Source organism: Ochotona princeps, chromosome 4 (genome assembly GCF_030435755.1).
Source record: "Ochotona princeps isolate mOchPri1 chromosome 4, mOchPri1.hap1, whole genome shotgun sequence".
Classification (NCBI taxonomy): Eukaryota; Metazoa; Chordata; class Mammalia; order Lagomorpha; family Ochotonidae; genus Ochotona; species Ochotona princeps.
Genome location: NC_080835.1, coordinates 35,747,772 through 35,769,882, shown reverse-complemented (window position 1 = coordinate 35,769,882; position 22,111 = coordinate 35,747,772). Strand labels below are relative to the sequence as shown.

The 22,111-nt window shown below is 39.0% G+C and overlaps 1 protein-coding gene across 1 annotated transcript in view; it reads left to right on the top strand.

Moving 5' to 3' along the window:
• Window positions 1–2,418: 2,418 nt before the first annotated feature.
• The window catches only part of ANO5 (anoctamin 5), a 70,516-nt gene continuing 50,823 nt past the window's right edge, over window positions 2,419–22,111 (top strand). The window contains exons 1-2 of the mRNA XM_058662475.1: window positions 2,419–2,815; window positions 14,273–14,319. Coding sequence (XP_058518458.1) covers window positions 2,758–2,815; window positions 14,273–14,319 — 105 coding nt within the window. The 5' untranslated portion in view covers window positions 2,419–2,757. The remainder of the gene's footprint in view (window positions 2,816–14,272; window positions 14,320–22,111) is intronic.

Sequence of the window (22,111 nt, the reverse complement as noted above, 5' to 3'; positions counted from 1 at the left end):
ACTTGCTTTCCACTTTTTAAAAGAAAGTGAAGAAGAAGCTGAAAAAATATTAGCATTAACATGTGTCACTGAATTTTGAGCAAAAATAACATGTAGTGTTTTCCTGTTGAGGCAGTTAGGTAAACAGTAACCTTTGTGAGTGAGAAAGGCTAAGGAAAATGTAAAAAACAAAAACAAAAACCCAAAACAAAACAAAACAAAACGTTTTAAAAGTGAATTTTCTTGTGTGAATCAATGAGGAAACAAACCCTGAAGGCAGACACAAGATTACATCTAAAATAAATGCTCTTGTTCAGTAATCCTGGTTTTATGCCTCTCTCCAGGGGGCAGCATAAAAGGTTATTAGTGTCAAGGGACATATTAGATCTGCTGAGACTATGATAAAGTCCTGGAAGTGTTTTTCAAGAGCTTTATATCCACCCAATTTCTCAGGAGAGAGGAGAGAAGGAGAGAAGGAGAAACCAGAGGAGGGCATGTCCATGTCGGTAGGAACGCATCTGAATATAGGCTGGTCTCTCAGCTCTTTAGTGACAAGCCGATCTGGTCAGGTCTGCCCTCTTCAATGAACTTGGCTAGCACAGTTACTGCATCATGCTTAAATTCTTTCTGGCACTAAGAATATTTGAGTTGTGCCCAGTGATATGTGGACCTACCTACAGTGTAGGATGAAGACACAGGAAATAGAAAATCATATACAATGAATGAGGATACTTTTAAGTTACTCCATGAAAAACAAAGATGCTACCCATGAGTTTGGTCACAATATCGACAGCACATAGTAAAATAGCTGGCATACAGAAAGAACATTCAAAAACATTCATGTTGTAAAATTTTTATTAGCAGCAAACAGGGATAATTATTAAGAGGTGAAAGCATAACAATTTTATTACAGTTAGCAGTTTATTATAGTTATATACAATCAGCTGCATATCGGCTGTAACATGAAATCACACCTTTCAAAAATGATTCCAAACTACATCATGGAATTGCCTACACTTGGCCAGAACTGGTAAATTTCTAAATGTTTAATGAAAGAGATAGCATTGTACAGAAAAGAAAAAAATAATAATAGCTTGCAGTTCCTCTGCTAACCATGACTTCCCAAGCTACTTCTCTGCAAGCCTTTTTAGTCGCCTATAAAAGCTGATTTCAGTTACAAAAAGTTAAGTAGAATAGAAAATAAATCAACAAAAGCAGGGCAATGAAGACAAGCGATGTCTTTTTGCCAGCACCCCAAACTCACACCCTGCTTAGCACACTCAAGGCTCTTGGCTCGGGTATGTACCAAACCCAACTTGGTTCATCACCTCTCATCTGTTTTCCTCCATCAGGCAGTATTTTTTTTTTTCATGTCCCAAGTATTGTGGAGCTGGCATGAAAACCACAGAATCTATGCAGGTTGTCTAGAACGAGTGAGACGACAGCACCTTGCTTGAGGCGGAAGTTTGTGGAGACCTGCAATAACAGGACTTAACTTTACCGGCAGCAGAAGACGTTAACACGTTCTAACGAAAGCCTGTATAGTGCTCCTCACAGTATCCTTCGGGGGTGGGGGGTGAGTAGCGTTCTCATTTGAAGATGCGCAAAGTGAAGCTGATAGAAACTTCCTGAACACTCTTCAGCTTTTAAGTAACAGGGGCCGACTTCGAAATCAGGCTACAGGTGTGTCGTTTCCTCACCTGTGGAAGAGATCTTGTCCCTCACAAGGAAGTAGGTTTTTAGTGTCAAGGGGCCCCGAGGAGAGCTACCGCTGGGCCCTCGGAGATCCTAGCCACGTGCCAGCCTTAAAGGGCGTGGGGGTTCTTTAAGGGAAAGGAACTTTTCCTTCCCCGACAAAAAGTTAACTTTTGAAGTGGGTGGGGTTCTCGCTGAAGGAAACTCCCCGGTGGGCAGAGGGCCAAGGCGATGGATAAGCTCTTTCCTGGCCAGGGATCTGAGGAAGAAGAGGAAGAAGAGACTTCGGAGCAGAGGGAGGCGAAAGCCCTAGAGAAGACAGAGTCCGGGCCATGGGTCGACCAGGAGTCAGAGTGGTCGAGCCTGTTGGGAACGGAGGTTGCTGGTCAAGACAGCCGAAAAGTGACGGGTCCCGGGGAGGACGCCCCAGAGGAGCCACAGGAGTCGAGCTCCGGCATGGCCCGGGAGGCAGCGGCTGCTGGGCCGGGGAACTCGGACAGGGCCATCCCAGAGGAGGCGGCCGGCGAAGAGCCAGTGTGGCCGAAGGGCGGGGAGATGGCGGTCCCCGAGAGTGGGGCGCCCGCGGCCCCGGCGGCCCCAGAGGGCCGGAGTCGGGGAGAGAGGGGAGCTGCGCCCCGGAGAGAGCAGCAGCAGTGGGAGGGCAAGAGCAGAAAAAGTCCGGACAAGCCCACCCGGGAGGACAGAAAACCTAGGCAACGGGACAAGTACTGGGAGTCGTACTGGGAAGGAGGCAAACAGCGCTACCGGGAGAAGAAAGTAAGGCGCAGGGCCAAGAGCAACTGGAAGTACAGGCTGGAGAGGAAGGCCAGCTGGCTGAAGAAACCGGCAATCTTGGAATCTGAGGAGGATGGTGAGGAGGCTGAGGAGGCTGAGGAGGCGGAGAAGTTGGAGGACAGAGAGGAGGATGAAGACAAGCCGGAGGAGAAGGCCAGCAAGGAGAGCATCGACAGCTTGACAGTCCTGCAATTCAGGAAGCCCGAAATTAGATTCAGTATCAGTCATCGGGCTCCTCCCAGTCTGTCCCAGCGGCGAGTTACCAAGTGCCTCTCTGGGCTCAGTGTCATGAACGAGCTAGCCAAGATGGGAGACCCGAACCTCCTGGAGATGGTGCTGGAGGAAGGTAGGAGGGCGGGGCTGCGTGCGTGGACCCCTCTAGCCGCAGCACAGGGACCCCGGGATGAGGGGACGTTGGTGGACTGCGTGAGGAGTCCTGGGGATGTTCGCTTGGCTTGCCAGCGAAGGGCGCCCCTTGCCCAGCCTGTGCTTCGAGCGTAATTCGCTGCCACGATTTCCTTTGCAGCTTCTGAGGACCTGGCACCTGCGTTCTATGACGCCTGGACCCCTTCTTTGCTCCTTTGTGTACTATGGGGGAGCTAAGCAATTTGGAGAGGGCACAATAGCGCGCCAGGCTCATATGCTGCGATGCTGCTGCGTCTGAAACAATCAAAGGGTGGGAAGGGTCTTCCAAGGGAAGTAACAGAGTAGATCATAGGGTTGGGATCTCACGTGCACGTTACTGGCCCTGGACTTCTTTAGCCTGGCTCTGCAAGTTACTATTCGTGCTTTGAGATGCTTGTGACTCATGGAAGGGCAGAGGGATTTTTTAAGATGTATTTTATCTATCTATCTATCGATCGATCGATCGATCTATCTATATTTATTGATTGATTTGGAAGAAATATTTACAAAGAAGGAAAGACAGAAAGATCCTCTGCCCGCTGGTTCACTCCGCAAGTGGCTGCAATGGCCAGAGCTGAGCCTCTCCAAAGTCAGGAACCCATAGATTCTTCCAGGTTTCCCACGAGGGTGCAGGGTCCCAAGGTTTTGGGCTATCCTTGCTTTCTCAGGCCGCAAGCAGGGAACTGGATGGGAAATGCAGCACTTGGGACACCGTGCACTTATGGGATCCCAATGCTTGAACGGGGAGGATTAGCCAATGGAGCCATCTGCCCAGGAGGGTAGATCTTAACGCCTGTCAGTTTAAGATGTTATACGCTTGGAATCGCTGCCACAATTACAGATCAGCTTCAGTTGGACCTATAGCGGTGTTAACAAGCATGTGTCCAGTGCTTGCTAAGGTATTTGCTCATGCCTGTAGTCTGTTGGATCTATTTTGGTAGACATGTTTTTCCCAAAAATACACATGTTTTGTGTGGCCATTCCCAGGAATTCAGTCACCTCAATGGTTTTCTATTTTACTGGGAAATATTTGATATTAGATTTAAACCTAGAAATTTTTTTAAAGGCATAAACGGTCTCAGAGTAGTTTTACTTTTCAGTTTCCAAAGGCACTGAGAAATGTAATGTGACATTGCATCTCTCTCCTCCTTTGCTGGAAGTGTCATTGGGATACAATCTTCCTGTCCTAAGATCCACCCTTTGACATTGTACAGTTCCATGTTTCAGCATATTTGAGTTTTTGCAGCAATCATCATAAAGCAATTTTGGAACAATTTTGTCTCCCCAAATGGAAAGCTCTTAGGCAGCCATTCTTTATCTCCGCTACCCTTAGCTCCAAGTTCCTAATCTGTCACTGTTTCTATAGACTGGCTGATTCTAGACACTTGGAATAAATAGGATCATACATTATGGCTTATAGTAGCCACTTCTCTTAGCCTAATGTTTTTAAATTTCATTACTTGGGGTTTGTATTAGTGCATCTTTCAGTTGCCAACTAATGTTCCACAGTGGAGCATACATCAGCTTATCCGTTTATCAGATGGTGTGCATTTGGGTTATTCCACATTTTTGATCCTGCAGAGAACATTGCAAATTTTTGGTGTCAACATATATTTTCATTTTCTCGAATTATGATCAAAAATGAAACTGCTCAATTATGTGGCGGCACTCTATTACACATTTTGAGAAAGTCACGAAGTATCTAGATGCTTTTCCGTTTCCGTGAACAATGGATCTGCACTTCCAGCAGTTTCATTTGTTGTTTTCAGTATAGCCATCCTAGTGCTTGAGAAACGGGTGTCTCTTTGGCACTTTCGTCTGCATTTCCTCAGTGAATAATTTACTAAGTATCTTCATACATTATTTGCGACTTAGAGAAACATCTAATAAAACATGTTGTTTTCAAAATATTTTTAAATATTGACTTATAACAGCTCTTTATATTCAAGTCCAATATAGGTTTGCAAATACTTTGACCTATTCTGTGGGTTTTTCTCTCCTTGTTCTTCATGGCATGACTTGATACACGCTATCTTTTGTAAAATCAAAAACTAATGATGATTGATGCAGTAAATGACTATCAGTGCCTTCATAATCACCAGATATGCATTCCAAGCCCTCTACAGGAAGCCTAAACTCATGAATAGTATAGAACCCTGATGCACCCTTTTTTCCTATGAATTCATACCTATGCTAAAATTTAATATATAAATTAGGTATTCAGGCAGAAGTATCGTGGCATAGTAAGCTAAGCAACCCTTTATAGTGCATCTCATAATGGAGCATTAATTTGAATCCTGGCTGCTCTACTTGTTCTGTAGCTCCCTGCTAACGTGCCTGGGAAAGCAGCAAAATCTGGCCCAAGTACTTGGCAAATGAGAGACCTGGATGGAGGTCTGGGCTCCTGGCTTTGGCTTAGACCAGGCCCAACTGTTGTAGCCTACTAAGGAGTGAGTTAGTGAACTGAAGATCTCTGCCTCTTCCTCCTCACCCTCCTTCATCACTTTCTGTTTAAACAACTAGCTATTCAAATTGTTTATACCTAGAATTTTCCATGTAATATTTTCAGGTTACAAACAGTTCTGGATAGCTGGAATCATGGAAAGTGAAATCTTAGGCCAGAACCTGGATGACTGCTGTATTAGGAAATAGGCTTGGTGTTCAAAGATGCAAACCTCCAAGTGATTTTCAAAAGCATAGAGTTAGAATTTCCTTCATTTAAAAATATTTATTTGAAAGCCAGAGTGATATAGATAGATAGATAGATAGATAGATAGATAGATAGATAGATAGATAAAGGTAGGTATCTTTCATCTGCTTGTTCATTGCCTCGACACCTGTAATAAGAGATATAAAGAGTCAGATATACAGAGAGGAGGATTCAGATACACAGATGTATACAGAAAGTCAGATATTCAGAGAGCAGGAGATGAAGAGAGGAAGAGCTTCTGTCTGCCAGATTCACTTCCCCCACAAGTTGCCGCAACGGCCATAGCTGAGCAGATCTAAAGCCAGGAGCCTGGAGCCTCTTCAAAGTCTCCAATGATGCGCAGGTTCCCATGGCTTTGGGCCATCCTTGACTACTTTCCCAGGCCACAAGCAGGGAGCTGGATGGGAAGCAGGATCACTGGGATTAGAACCAGAGCCCATATGGGATCCTGGCCAGGACTTAAGCTGCTAAGTCTTGCACACAGCAGCCTAAAGTCTGCATAAGGCTAGCCCCTGGAATTTCTTCAGATACACATTTAATGCTTCCTTTTTAAACTCTTTTTTTTTTTGTGGTTTCTTCCTTTGGTGACAATTACTATCTTAAAATTTCAGTAACCTAATGTCTAAATGTATTCATTATTCATTTAAAGCACTTGGCAATTTGTAGTAATTCTTTGGTAGAGCTGTAAGTCATACAGATACATACTTTTCACTGAAGGATAAATGGAAAGGGAAATGTGTAATATCAAATGTTCTCTGCAAGTACTCTTACGCACCAAAATAAACTAATCTTTTAATTCAATTTCCCATGGACTTTTGAAGTATCTTCTTTTGTTTCCTAAGTCACATTTAAAGATTAAAATGATGGCTAAACAATTTGTTTACATATAATTAACTTTTTAAACCTGAGATATTTTGCCTTTTTGACAGATTAATGAATTGTTTTTATTTTTTAAAAGATGTATTAGTTATTTTATTAGAAAGTCAAATATAGAGAGGGTTAAAGGAGACAAGATCTTCCATCCACTGGTTCACTCCCCAAGTGGCCACGTTGGTCACAGCTGAGCAGATGAAAAACCAGGAGCCAGGAGAGTCTTCTGGGTTTCCCAGGTGTAAAGTCCCAAGGCTTGGGACCATCCTTTACTGCTTTTCCAGGCTACAAACAAGGAGCTGGAAGGGAAGTGAAGCAACTGGGACATTAACCAGCACCCATATGGGATCCCAGTGGGTGCAAGGCAAGGATTTAGCCACTAGGCTGTGGCACTGAGGCCCTGCTTTCAGGTTTTAATACAATGTTGAAACACGTTTTCTTCACATTTGAACATAAAATAAGTAGTGACTTCCAATGTATCATTTTTCCTACTCTACTCATTTTAAAATGGAAATTTTAAGAGTAAAATACAATAGAACACTTAAATACCAACCTAAATAATCATTACCAGTAAAATGTCAGTGTTGCTAAAATTGAATTGTTGACTAGTTAATATTGTAAAGAAAATTTGATTTGAAATATTCATTCTTCAGATAATTTATGATACAGTTAACATTGGAAAAGAAGCTTTAGGATTTTAGCATTGGAAAAGGCAGCTTCAATGCTGCATGCAAAGTTGTCTGCAACGTTACAGCTACATTAAGCACTGTGTTTGACCAAAACTACCTGCTGTTTAGAAACGTGTGTGTTTACCTCCATATAAAATCACAGATGAGTTAATGATGGAAATCTGTGCTGAGAAATGCATCGCTAGTCTTTCGTCATATGAACATTACAGAGTGCGCTTAACAAACCAAGAGGTATAGCCTTCTGTATAACACACTACATTATAATCTTAGGAGACTGCTGTTATGTATCATTGATGGAAATGTCATGATATGGGACATGACTGTACTCAGAGTTAATTTTATGCTTGCGGTAAGAATGTAAGCTGAGAAGATCATGTTGTGAATGCAAATTCTATTTTTGGGTTCTGTGGTTGCTTGAGTGTGTATTCTTAGCAGTGTGCCCTCTCAGTGATTGCGCTGGCCTTCCTTTTTAGCAAATATTTGATGTTTCTCAGGGTGGATTGATACCAAAACCTTCATGTCTCTGGTGTTTGGTCCACAGAAAGATTATGCTCCTTCCATTCATTTTAGAAGAAGCTGGAAGAATAGTAAGAAGTTGACTTAGAGTTGTTGGCTTCAAATCCTGCTTCTTTGGCGGTTTTGACAGAGGTTTGGTAATATACACAATTATTGCATTATTATGTTCTGTAACTGAGTGTGTCTAAACCTGTGGCATGTGGCACCGTTTGTGTGTGTGCCTGCGTGTGTGTGGAAGAGGACTGATAATTCCTATGTGTGTTTGAATGGTCATAGGGTGTGAGGAAATAAATATATCCTCTTAACCCTGCTTCTCAGAAAAGGTTACAGTTTTCAAAGCTTGTTCTTGCTGGCTCCGAGGGGGACTGTGGTAGAGGGAGGTATGATTTGGCTAGATGTCCAGAGGAGAAGATTATAGGCAGGGCGGTATTGGAGCTGGTAAGAGGCCAAACCAGGAGGAGGAGGAGGTTTCTGGCAAAATCTGAAGAAAGGATATCTAGGTTTATGTGTAAATGATAATAATGATAATAATAATAATATAAGCAAAAGTTACTATGAAGAAAAACATATGTTTATATTAGGGAAAGGAAGAAGTAAATTTGAACTGTGATGGGAAGAGTAGTGATAAAAGTGTATATGTTGTCAAGTGTATATGTTGTCTGTTTTCCATGATCTTGAGTAATACATCACATGTGTTTCTGACAGCAATTTGAAAATATTTTTCACCTAGTTTTAGGTGAAGCAAAAATTATCAAAGGAAGGAGGAAGCAGAAATAGAATCATAAAATGCTTTGTAAACCTAGATTAGTCTTGTTGCTATTTGGTGACTCTGTCATGTAACTGTTTTTTATTTGGTGAATGGTTGTTCCTTGTAATAACAATAATTATTTTCTTCAAGACAATAGCAGTCGACCTGAGCTAATGCTCAAGTATCACACATTTATAGACAAAATATTCCTTTTTCTAGAATATTGTTCTTTATCTCTTTGTGCAGGGGTCTGTTAGGTTGACATGGCTACCATTCACAAATTCAGTGAGAGTTGGTTAGGGCATTATGGAGTTCGAGTTGCACATCTATCCAATATTAATGGAAAAATTCCTGAATAACAGCTGTGAGTAATGTTTTATGCTTTTAAAAGCATTTTTATATATGCTGTTTTCTGTGAGAAAGTCCACACTTAGGCAAGTTAGGTTACATAGCTGCAGTTGAGTAGTCTTCATGCTTTTCTTAAAATAACTATTACTATTTTTAAAGCAGATACTGCAATTGAAAAACCTGAGACTGAAAATAATTTTTGAACTTTGTTCTGACACTGATCTTAGCCCAAAGAACTCATACCAGTTTTGTGAATTAGTAATGGCAGAGATAGTATCAACAAGTGTTGATATTTATTGATCACTTGTGGACCAAGGGCTTTTGCTCATTTGTTACTTGTGCAAATCTTTGTGAGACAGAATTATATATCACTCTCAGCCTTTTGGCAAAGATCAAGGGTGAGATGATCATTATACCGTTTACAGGATATTTAAGAGCTTTGACTTATTGTCCAGGGAAAGCTAGGGAGTGCTTCACTTTGTTTAGTTTATAGAGCACACACCTGAACCATGTTTTATTAGAGTCCTATTAATAAAGAAGGAGACAGGCTATTTCTGGGCAGCTGGAATCCTCTTCTGTCTTAATCATCCACCACTAATGATTTCCATTTTATTAAATGGCATCTTCTGAAATGAATCAAGGCACGGGTGATCAGTCTGGCTTGTCACTTAGCTTCTAAATCTGAAATTTGATGTTAACTCTGTCAGCCCTGCTTCCCACCCAGCTCCCTGCCTGTGGCCTGGGAAAGCCATTGAGGATGGCCTAAGGCCTTGGGACCCTGTACCTATGTGGGAGACCTGGAGGAAGTTCCTGGCTCCTGGCTTTGGATTGGCTCAGCTTCGATCACTGCAGCCACTTGGGGAGTGAATCAGCAGACGGAAGATCTTTCTCTCTGTCCTTCCTCCTCTCCTTATATCTGACTTTGCAATAAAAACATAAATATTTTTAAAAGGTCTATAATCTCTGGCCTATGGAATAGTAGCTTTTCATAATTACTTTTAAACTGGCATAGCATATTGTTTTGGTTAACTGTAAAGAAAATCTGCCTGCTTGCAGATAGATAACTCAAAAAGCAAATATTATTTTAAGGGTTTTAAAGCAATTACAGGTATTCTTTGATGTTATACTAAAATTCAACAATAGAGCTGGCACTGTAACCTAGTGGCTATTACGTCCTTGCCTTGCACGTGCCGGGATCCCATATGAATGCTGGTTCTAATCCCCATGGTCCCACTTTCCATCCAGCTCCCTGCTTGTGGCCTAGGAAAGTAGTGGAGTATGGCCCAAAGCCTTGGGACCTTGAACCCATGTGTGGGAGACCCGGAAGAGGCTGCAGGTTCCTGGCTTCAGTTCGGTGCAGTTCTGGCTATTGCGGCCACTGCAACTGGAGTGATTCCAGCGGACAGTAGATCGTTCTCTCCTTCTCTGTGTATGTCTGGCTTTCACACTAAAAAAAGAAAAAAAAAAAAACTAACCATACCTTCTTAAAAATTATTTATTTATTTTGGAAAGCCAGATATATATAGAGGAGGAGAGACAGAGAGGGAAATCTTCCATGTGCTAGATTCACTCCCCAAGTCTCTGCAGCAGCTGAGGCTGAGCAGATCCAAAGCCAGGAGCCAGGGACTTCTTCTGGGTCTCCCACGTGGGTGCAGCATCCCAAGGCTTTGAGCCATCTTCCACTGCTTGCCCAGGCCACAAGCAGGATCCTGGATGGGAGGTGGGGCCTCCAGGATTAGAACTCAAGCTTGAAAGTTGAGGATTTTAGCAGCTAGGCTACTGCACCAAACCCTAATCATAGGTTCATAAAAGCAGATGTTATGAGGAATTTAAGACACCAAAATGAATTTTCCATTCTCTGCTACATCGAAACCACTTGAATTGTCTTATACTTTATGTATTTCACCAATTCAAGCTCTATAACCTCATGTGCTAATTTCTTGGAAAGTATTAGTTCACTTAGTTAAACAGATCTGCCAATTGACGACATATTTCATTCTAAAATATCAAAAAACTGTGTTAACATCACTACTGTCATCCAGAAAGTCTTAGAAAAATGTCATGGTGGTTTAAAGAATTTTTTTAAAATTTTTAATTGGAAATTTTGTTTGAAATTCAGGTTGCTTCCCTGACAGTAAACTCTGACATTTATTTTCTATGAAAAATCATGCCATGAATTTTTGAAAAAGTAACTATTACATATTTAAGATTGAATAAGAATATGTCTGCTATTTATATTTTTTTCTGTATAAATTTTGAATATTTTCCCATGCTTTGAATTAGATTTGTGTAGGATGGACTCAGGTATTTAACTTTACAACACAAAGCACTTCCTTCCTGCTGCCATCCCTCCTCCTCTTCCTTCCTACATTCTCCTTTAAAAACAATGTTGACATTCGTCTCGCAGGAAGTCAATGTGGTCACCAAAAGCTGTCTCAGGTCCCCTGTGACCAAAGGCCTTCCCACTAGCTCTCTCCTCTCATGGGTTTCATCAGCTTCCTACAATTTTATTCTGAGGGCCAAGCCATCAATCACAGTACACTCCTGGGTGAGAAACTACACCCAGTCCATAACAACTCCCAAATTAATGTGATACTTGGAGAAAGAGAGGACATTTTTTAAAAGAACCTTGTCTAATATGGTAAGTTTTATACAGTGGTGTCCAACGTCTTAGCTTTATTTTGTCACAGTGATCTGCTCTACATCTAGAGTAATGGAATGATGATAGAAGTTAAGTGTGTCCTATCAGACAAACATAGAAAAAACTATCAGTCAACCCATGCTTTTTCTTTAGTAAATATGATGGTGTAGTGCTTAGCAAACGAAGGACAATCAACCCAGAAAGTGTGGTACTAACAGGAAAAGACTCATCTTACTGCTTGTTGCCTGGGTCATGCAGTTCTCTATCTCCCTATCATAAGGACCTCTCCCCTTCTGCAGGGAAATATACGGCAGTCACTCAAAGCTTTAAGGAGTTTCCGTGGAGTATCGCTGGAAAATCATAAGGAGTATCAAAAATCTGTGTTTATTGTGTTAAGCTGTAGAAAGAAGAAAACAAATTGTCTCTTGGGAGCCCTAACAAGCTCAGTTAGGCCATGAATGAAGAGCCTGGCATATGGCAAGTTCTCTACATATTTTTGTCTTATCATTTATGTCAGTAATAATAAAAGAATCAGCTTCCTTGCTGGCCTGCTCATTCATTTTTTACCCTAAAAATATGTTTGTCAAGAAGTTTTCACTAGCCAATCACTGTGCTATCTGGAGAAAAATAAGACAGTGTGCCATCTTTCAGAAGTTAGTGTTTGGGGGGTAAAATTAGCATATAAATCAAAAGTAACATAATCATTTAGAATTGAAAATGTGATTAGTGCATCAATTAGACATGTATTAGGTGATTTGAAGAAGTTAGATAGGTGAGAAAAGGCTTTCCTAGAGAGAAAGAGACTTTTAAGATTATAGTTCAAGGATGTGAATTGTTACCCAAGTAAGGTTGTGAGTGGGAGCAAATAAATACCATTTCTTCTAAAGGAGTAACTGAGTTAAGGCACCACAGAAAGGAGGCTGAAGGAAAGTATAAGAGACACAGGAAAACTGCTTGGATTTCACAGAGCAAGAAAATGAAGCTGGAGAGTAAGACTGCTCTTAGTCAATTTTAAAGAAATCTGCCATTGGTAAAGACTATATCATTTAAGATCTTGTCTTTTGTTATCAATCTGGATCATGCAACTACTTTAAAAAATAATGCAAAAATTACATGAAGTAACTATTCTTGCAAGCCAGTATCTATTTTCACATATAGCCTTATTTTAACAAATGAGTAGATAATGACCATGCAGTTTGATGGCAGGTTTTGGACCTTACTCCCAGCTGACTCCCAGTGGTTTACCTGAATCATAAATAACTTCATTTATGTAATGGGCTTAGTGATTAGGAAGAATAGCTGAGTGATTTACATCATCTGTGAAAAAGAATACTGTTCTATTGAACCAGGTACAATTAATTTAATTTAGCATACATTAAATATTGTTTCGTGAAATGAGTTGTGTCTTTTTGCATTGCAGAAGAGCTGTGCAAATGATAAATTTCTATGTTCTGTATTTTCAGAATATATATTAACTATTACAAAATTATAGTTGTTTTGGAATGAGTTATAAGTAATAGCAATATCTGATTTCCAATATGATGATTTCTTTATGAAATTTTTTCAAAGATTTGTTCATTTTTTTTTTTTTTTGAAAGATGGCATTGCAGAGAGAGAAGGAGACACACACAGAGAAATCTTCCATCTGCTTATTTACTCCCAAAATGGCTGTAGTGACTGGAGTGGGGTTAGGTAAAGCCAGGAGGCAGGAGCTTCTTCCTAGTCTCCCACATGGGTGCAGGGGTCCAAGACCTTGAGCCTTCCTCCTGTGCTTTCCCAGACCGTTTTTAAGGCACTGCAGTGGAAGTGGAGCTGCCAGGATTTGAACCAGTATAGGTATGAAATGCCGTCACTGCAGACAGAAGCTTAGTGTGCTACATTAGAGTTTCGGCTCCTTAAGAACACTTTATGCAGAGTTGTTGACTTTTATTATTTCAGTATTTTCCTAAGTTTGGAATCACTTAGAGATAAGAATATGAATTCTGAGTTACCATTTTTCTACAAGCAGAAACTTATTTTTACATCTTACTCTGAATGGTTAAACACCTAACTATTATGAATCTATTTTGGCTAGGTTGGTAGGAATGAGTAATTTGCTCTGCCTACAAAGTGGTAGAGCTCTGGCACTATTTGACTTGCAAGCAGTCTGGTTCAATTCCAGGAAAACAGTCAAGATTTTCCTTGAACTCATATAGTGATATGAGATATCATCAAACATTTCTACTGGATTTTTTTGTTTGGACATTTTTTTTAAGATTTATTTATTTTCATTACAAAGTCGGATATACAGAGAGGAGAGACAGAGAGGAAGATCTTCCGTCCAATGATTCACTCCCCAAGTGAGCCACAACGGCTGATGCTGCACCGATCTGAAGCCAGGAACCAGGAACCTCTTCCAGGTCTCCCATGCGGGTGCAGGGTTCCAAGGCTTTGAGCCGTCCTCAAATGCTTTCCCAGGCCACAAGCAGGGAGCTGGATGGGAAGTGGAGCTGCCGGGACTAGAACCGGCACCCATATGGGATCCCGGCGCGTTCAAGGCGAGGACTTTAGCCGCTAGGCCACGCCGCCGGGCCCTGTTTGGACATTTTTGCAGGTATGGATGAGAACAGGCCCAATCAGAGTAGAGTTAATATCTTACAGATATTCTCCACACATCATTATTTGTTGCATTTCATCTAAATTATAAAAAGTTTGTAATGAGACTAATTTTGGAGACTGTTTGGAATAGCTAAACTCCAAAAACACACGTTTTATTCCAGCATTTTTCTTTGAGGATTAGTTTTTTTCAATTCTGATTTTCATCTCCTGCAAAATTTTCTGCATATTCCGATCAATTGACCAGTGTGACATGTTTTTCTTTTTCTTATTTCATGTAGGGAGAATAGCGAGTGGAGAAATAGATACCTCTATACAAATGAGTGAGGTAAGTTAAATATATTTATGTATTAATTTTTCTATAAATAAGAGCAAACAAGGCAATGTTACAAGTGTGCTTTGTGAGAATAATTAAGTCTTCATACTTCAATTGTTTATTTGTAATACCTTGTTTTAAATTCTGTAACCTATTCTTTAGTAAGGAAAAAAGAAACTTTTTATTCAGCATGTGTTAAATGTAGTCTACTTCTAGATGTTTTAAGGACCAGACATAAACTTGAATATGCTTTGAAGCTGTCCATCAAATAAACTCATATGTGGGGCTTTAATTAAAAATAAAATTGTATTGGATTTAATACTGTGCTGTAGTTTAAACAGCTTATTATATTATAGTATCACTGAATGGTTAGTGCTTTCTCAATAAGTAAGGATTCAGGCAATCCAAACTGAATTTACTAAGTATATTAAATGAAATAAGAAATCATAAAATTAAGTAAATTCAACCATTTTTATTTGCAAGTTGCCTATCTATAGATTCAACAAATTGAGAATCTAAATATTGTTTTGCATAATGTGCATGTGTATAATTTTTCTTGTTATTTTCCTATAAGCAATACTATATAATGCCTACTGGTATTGTCTTATGTATTACAAGTTATCTAGAGGTTATCTAAAGTAGATGGGAAGATGGAAGCTATATGAAAACCCACATCATTGTGCATAAGGGTATTCATAAGTATTGGTATCCTTGGTGGAGGTTGTGGAACCAGTCCCCATAGGTAACTAAGGGTGACATTACAACTTGTGAAGATGCAGAATTATTTCATACAAAGACTTTATTTATATGCGTCTTCAAGACATACTACCAATTAGATTGCTTTTATGCAAAGCATAGATTTTCTAATCATCTTTCAATAAAGTATTTTTTTAAGGCTATAGGTGGTCCAGTATTATGTAAGCGGCTCTTACATACAAGGATGTCCAGTTAGATACAAATAATGTCTCAACTTGGGAAAACAAATTTTTTCAGAATAGGTTAAGTGTGGTGCACTAGTTGAATGGATAAGCTAGCTACATAAACTGGTTGACATGAGAGTCCCACAAGTTCTAGTTCCCTTTAAATGTATAGTGACCAGAATATTTAGAGAAGCCAGAAGATGAGAAACATAAACTAAAGATCACACATATCATGATTTTACAGTATAGTTTAGAGAAAAAAAATTATATGAAGAAATATATTTCTGAAGATTGCAGACCCCTGTACCCAAGTTAGATACTACACTTGATGTTATCCAAAAGGCCGAGAAGGGATCCAAGTTAGATACTACCTGATGCCTTTGGGAATAAAGATGAAGAGGTTATGAATAATGCGATGGCTTCATGACTAAATTTGACGTAAGGGTCTGTGTACCTTGTAATACTAATTATCAACACACTTGCACGAGTTAACTTCTCTATATTTCAACTTCCATGCAGTAACATTAAACAATATATGGAGGATTTTCCATATGTGTTAGCTTTAAAAAATTAATTTTTGCTTATTTCTTAGTGTTCACACCATAAATATACTAAATTTATTATGTGACATATTTTTATTTCAAGTGTGCCTGGATTTCCATAAAAGATTGTAACAATGTTCAATTATGACCTACATTATTTGAAATGAGAGGGTGCCACTGTGGAGTTTGCCCCTTATAAGCATTAGAAAGCACAGAAGATCTTTTGAAGAAATGGTGTATAGGTATCCTCTATCTATCCGTCTATCATCTATCTGTTTATCTTGATGTAGATATAGATATGTATTTAATGTTACACACTTAAGTAAAAAGTTATGGGGAGTTTATAAAGTGAAGTTTTGTAAACTGTGTTTATAGCCCCCTCTTAGATTTGGAACTGAGATTCTGAATATGTGTAGTCTCCAGTCAGCTAGCTCTTGGCTCTTGCCTTTGGTCGGGTCCAACTCCATCCATCATGGCCATTTGTGGGAGTGATCTAACAGATGGCAGATTTCTCTCTGTCTCTCTCCCTCTCTTGTCTGTATGTGTAACTCTGCCTTTCAAATAAATAAATAAAATACATCTTAAACAAAAGAAAGAATACTGGTTTAGGGGTTGGTGTTGTGGTAAAGCCATTGCCTGTGATGCCAGTCGTCCCATCTGGGCACCACTTTTTGTCCTGGCCTTTACACACTGGCATCTAAGTCCCTGCTAATGATCTGGGAGACCCGGATGAAACTGGGTGAATTTTTTGTTTTCTTGCTTCTTGAAGCATATGTTAGGCTATTGACATGAAATAATTCTTCCTTTTTATTATAGACATTCATTGTTATAAACTTCCCACATGGAACTGCTTTGGCTGTACTCATTATTTTAAAAGATTTATTATTTTATTGGAAAGTCAGGTTTACAGAGAGAGGAGGATGGATAGACCACGCTTCCATCCACTGGTTCTCTCCACAGATTTCCACAAGGGCCAGAGCTGAGCTAACCTGAAGCTCAGAGCCAAGAGCTTCTTCTTGTCCTCCTTCATGAGTACTTGTGTCTAAGGTGTTTGGCCATCCTCCACTACTTTCCCAAGTTGTAAGCAGGGAGCTGGGGCAGAAGTGGAGCAGCAGGATATGAATCAATACTCACATGGGATGCTGGCACTTTCAGGTGTAGGACTAGCCTACTGAGCCACATAAGTTTGTATAAGTTGTTTTTATTTTGCCATTTATTGAAGATAGTTTTTAATTTCTCTTTTGATTTTTTTTGATCTATTGATTGTTCAGGAGCACGTTTTTTAATTTCTAATGATTTGTGAGTCTCTCAAAATTCTTTTTGTTATTGACTTCTAATTTTATAGTGTAGTGGTAAAATTACAAGGTAAGATACAATGTTTTGAATTCATTATGATTTTTTTTTTAATGTGGGGTGGCTGATGTTGTAGCAATATTGTTAAACTGCCACCTGAGATGTCAGCATTCTGTACATATCACAGAACCAGTTTTATTTACAGTGAGAAGAAGAAACAGAGAGATTTTCCATCACTTGTTCACTCCCCAAATGACTACAGTGTCCAGGGCTGGGCCAATCTGAACCAGGAACTAGGAGCTTTTGCAGGTCTCCTAAATGGGTGCAGGGACCCAAAAACTTGGTCCATCTTCCACTGCTTTCCCAGGCACATTAGCCAGGAGCTGGATCATAAGTGGAGCAGCTGGTCCCCATATAGGATGCTGGCACTACAGGTGGTAGCTGTACCTACTACACAGCAGCCTGGCCTACGTCTGTTGCACTTTCTATCCAGCTCCCTACCAATAGGACTGGGAAGGCAAATGACAATGCCTCAGTTGCTTGGGTCTCTGCCTCCTGTAGAAGAGACCCAAATGACATTCCAGGATTCTGGCTTTGACCTGGCCCTATCTCTACTGTTGAAGCCATTTGAGGCATGAACCAGAAAATCCAAGATTTCTTTCTCTGTGACTCTGCTTTTAAAATAAATAGAACAAATCTTTTAAAAATTAAAGATTTGTCTTGCTATCTAATACGTGGTCTATTGTGCAGAATGTTCCAGGTGTATTAGAAAGGAATGTATGCCCTGCTCCTCTGGAGGAGAGTTTCTGTATATGCTCGTTAGGTGCACATGGTCTAAAAAGCAGAGCAAATTCAGGACTTCCTTGTTTTTGTCTAATTGAATGAGGGATATGAAAATTGTCTACTATTATTGCATTTCTTTTTACTACTTAAGTACTCTATGATTTTCAAATTAAATTAGAAATAAATATGGAAAGCTTTCACAGTTTAAAAACAAAGAGATTGCAGAAGTAATTGAAAGCCTAAAACGGGGCCTGTGTTGTGACACATAGGTTAAGCTGCTGGCTGCAGTATTAGAATCCAATATGGTCACCATATTTCACACGCTCTATTTTTGATACAATGCTCTGTTAGTGGTCTGGAAAAACAGTAGAACACAGCACAAGTGCTTGGGCTCCCTGAATTCTCCTGGGAGATCCAAATGAAGCTCCTGACTCCTGGTTACAGTATGGTGCAGCCCCAGACTTTGTAGCCACTTGGAGAGTAATAGAATGATTGTAAGACCTCTCTGTCTCTATTTCCCTTTCTCACTCTGCATCTCTGCCTTTTAAATCAATTAATTCCTAAAAAACAACAAACCACAGTCTGGGGCAAAAAAAGAGAGAGAAAGAAATCAGGAGAACCTAGTAATACATTCAAACATGCATGCTTAACTTATTTTTGACAAAGACCTCAAGAGGATGTCGAGAACAATAACTGGTGTTGGGAAAACTGAATTTCCACACAAAAGAATGAAATTGGACCCTTAAACTGTATACACATACGTACAAAAATTAACTCAAAATCAAAATAGAGAAAAGTCGTAAATGCAAGACTTGGTGCTATAAAAATGTTGATGCAGTAAGTTTTCCTAGACATAGGATTTGGTCAAGATTTTTTAATATCAAATGTCCGGGCCATCAAAATGAAGATATATAGTAAAAATTAAGCTAAACCTTCTTCATTGTAAAGGAAACACAATTAAATGGTAGGCTAAGATGGGGAAAAATAGTTGTAAACAATAAAACTAATTACAGGTGAGTACCCAAAGTTTATGCATTTATTACCACTCAAAAACAGAGAAAAAAAACTGAACTGAAACGTGGGCAAAATATTACCCAAATATTTCTCTGATTGAGGCATGAAAGATTTCAACAGTTATGTGAAGAAGTACTCAACATCATTAATCCTTGGAAAATGCAAGTTAAAACCACTATGCAATAGCACTTCACCTATAATCATGGCTATGATAAAAAAGATGAGATAACAGTGCATATTTGTGTAGTCTTTGTGGAAAATAAATTGGGAAGAAGCAGAACTATAGCTTAACCCAGGATTTCCTCTTCTGAGCATATACAAAGAAAATAAAATCATCAACTTGTAAAAATCTCTATGCTCAAAAAAAATCTATACTTGTGATTTTATTCAGAAGAACAAAGGTATGGAAATAATCTATATTCCCATCCAAAATGCTTGAATAAAGAAAATATTATGTATATATATTTTAATTTATTTATTAATTACATTGTACTATGTGACACAGTTTTATAGGTACTGGGATTCCCCCCACCCCTCCCCTAACTATATATGTATATATTACACATGATGCAGTATTATTGAGTCTTAAAACAGGATCATTTGCCTTAACATTGATAGACTTTGAGGGATTTATGCCAACTGAAAAAGCCGTCCATTGCATGATGACCTTATTTCTAAATGGAAACGTACAAATATATATATATATATATATATATATATATATATATATATATATATATGTATATATATATATACCTCACATATATTTAATACGGATAAAAAAGTGAAGATTTTTAAATGAGGTGGGCTTTTTTTTTGCATTTCTTCAAATAGTTCCTTAAGGATTTTTAAAAGACATTCATTTTTATTTTAACTCAGAGTTACAGAGAGAAGGATGCAGAGAGAAAGATCTTCCATCTGCTGGCTTATTGCTCAAACAGCTGCAATGGTTGTAACTGAGTGAATTCTAAGCCAGGAGCCCCTACAAGTCTCCCATGTGCATGCAGGATCCCAAGGCATTGGAGTCTAGTCTTCTGCCATTCCAGGCCATTAATAGGGAGTTGGATCAGCAGCGGATCAACTGAGACTCGAACTGGCACACATATGCGGTACCAGTTCCGAAGCTTAGGTTGCTACATTCTGGCAGCGACCTCAAGTTTTTATTTTTGAAATTTAAATATCCCTTAGCCTCACCTGCATTATTCTATTGAATGCAACAACGCAAAAACTGATGTGTGTTCAAAATTACATCTTCGTTTTTCCTAAGAAAGATCAATTACTGTTTCTTTATCACTCACTTCATAACTTTTGTAGCATTGAGTGTATGATCAACACATCTTTTCATGTTTTTAAAATGTATCCATAGTGCTTTCAGTGTGTTATTTTGAAAGCTGTCCTTTTAGACACAAGAAAAACTGCTCAAGTTCCTTAGCTATTAGGGAATTCTAATAAAAAATACATCAAGGTTCCCTCTAACTCAGGGAAATGGCCTACATACAGAAGTCTGCTACTAATGCCTGTTGGTGAGCATGTGGGGGAGGAGAAAGGTAGCTTATTTCATTGTTGCAAGGGATGTAAGAGAGTGCAGCCATGTGGATGTCAGTATGGAGAGTGCGCAAACAACTGAAAATTGATTTACCTTATGGCTCAACTATCCCACTCCTGGGAATATCTCCAGATGAGCTGAAATCTGCACATGAAAGAGCAACCTACATCCCTGTATTTATCACAGCACAACCCAACAATAGAAAAGCCATGGAGACAATCCAGAAGCCTGTTGGAAGAATACACAAACCCTGATACATCTACTCCATGGAAGGCTGCACAACCTTTTAAAAAAAATGGATTTCTACCATTTGTAACAAAACGGCCTCAACTGGAAACCACTGTATGCAGTGAAATAAGTCATTCCCAATGGGACAAATATCATATTGTCTCTGATATAAGGCAAACTCTATGCAAAATACAAAACAAATAGATATATACAGGTGAAAAAGTATTTAGATATATTCTCATAAATGAACTGTATAATTGAGACTAGCATATCAGAAGTCAAGACACTTTCAGTATGTATCTCTATTCCTGAATAAAAGCAGGATTCCCAAAGAAAATGTCAAATACATCTTGACAATTTGATACTAGATTTTCTACCGTTGCCTGTAACTCAAATGTCATGATACACTTGAACAGCAGAATGCTAAACTTGTAACTGTTACTAAAAACTAGACTACTGTAATAATATGGGAGATTATGGTGGGAGGGGAGAATGATGACAGAAGTAGAGGAGGGGAGGAATAACCCAGTACCTACAAAATTATCATGCGAAATAAAAAAAAAATAAGTCCAAAAATGTATCTCCTAACATTACCTGGGGAACTTGCAGTTTTTTAACATACTGGTTACTCAAAACCATGTCAATTCCATAATGTTGCAAATTGCTGTTGATGTTATATTGGGACTCTTAATTGACTGTGATGATATTCTACCAGCGCTAACTTCAGACCAGAAATAGTCTCCCCAAGAAACTGTTCAACCCATCTGGACAATAAGTAGCTGGACTTTATGCTTGGTATATGTTTGCAAAGAAAGAATCTTGATTGAATTTGAACTGTAATACTGCATCAAGGTGGAGGAATCCACCAGGGGGGAGGGGCGTGGGGAGGGGTGGGGCGATTCCCAGAGCCTATGAAACTGTCACATAATGCAAAATAATTAATAATAAAAAAAAGAAATCCTTGACTATCCCCTTGAAGTCACTCTTCTCTTTAATTCTGGAAACCATTGATTTGTTCTCTCTTTATGTGGAGAATAGATTTAAAAGATAGTATTCTTGTACAGAAATTTTTTTGAAATACATACAAAGTTTTTTCATAACATTTTTCATGAACTTTTCTATACGTGTCTTGTTTGTGTGAGTTTTAAAAAGTCTTTGCAAAATGAACTTATTAACCTTGTAATTATATTTCCATTAACTTGAAATCTTATTGAATAATTTATCATTTTGAGAATGTGGTATGAATGGAATTATACAAGTGCATTTTCTGTGTTGCCACAATAAAACACATGAGACTGAAAAATATATAAACCAAAAAAGTTTATGTAGCTCACAACTTTCTGGAGACAATCCAAAATAAAACAATCTGATTTATTTGGAAAAAAAAAAAACATTACCTGGGGAAAATGGAATGTTGTTTGTATTTATCCAAGAATAGGTTTAAATAAATTCACACTCTAGATGTGATTTTGGGTGAT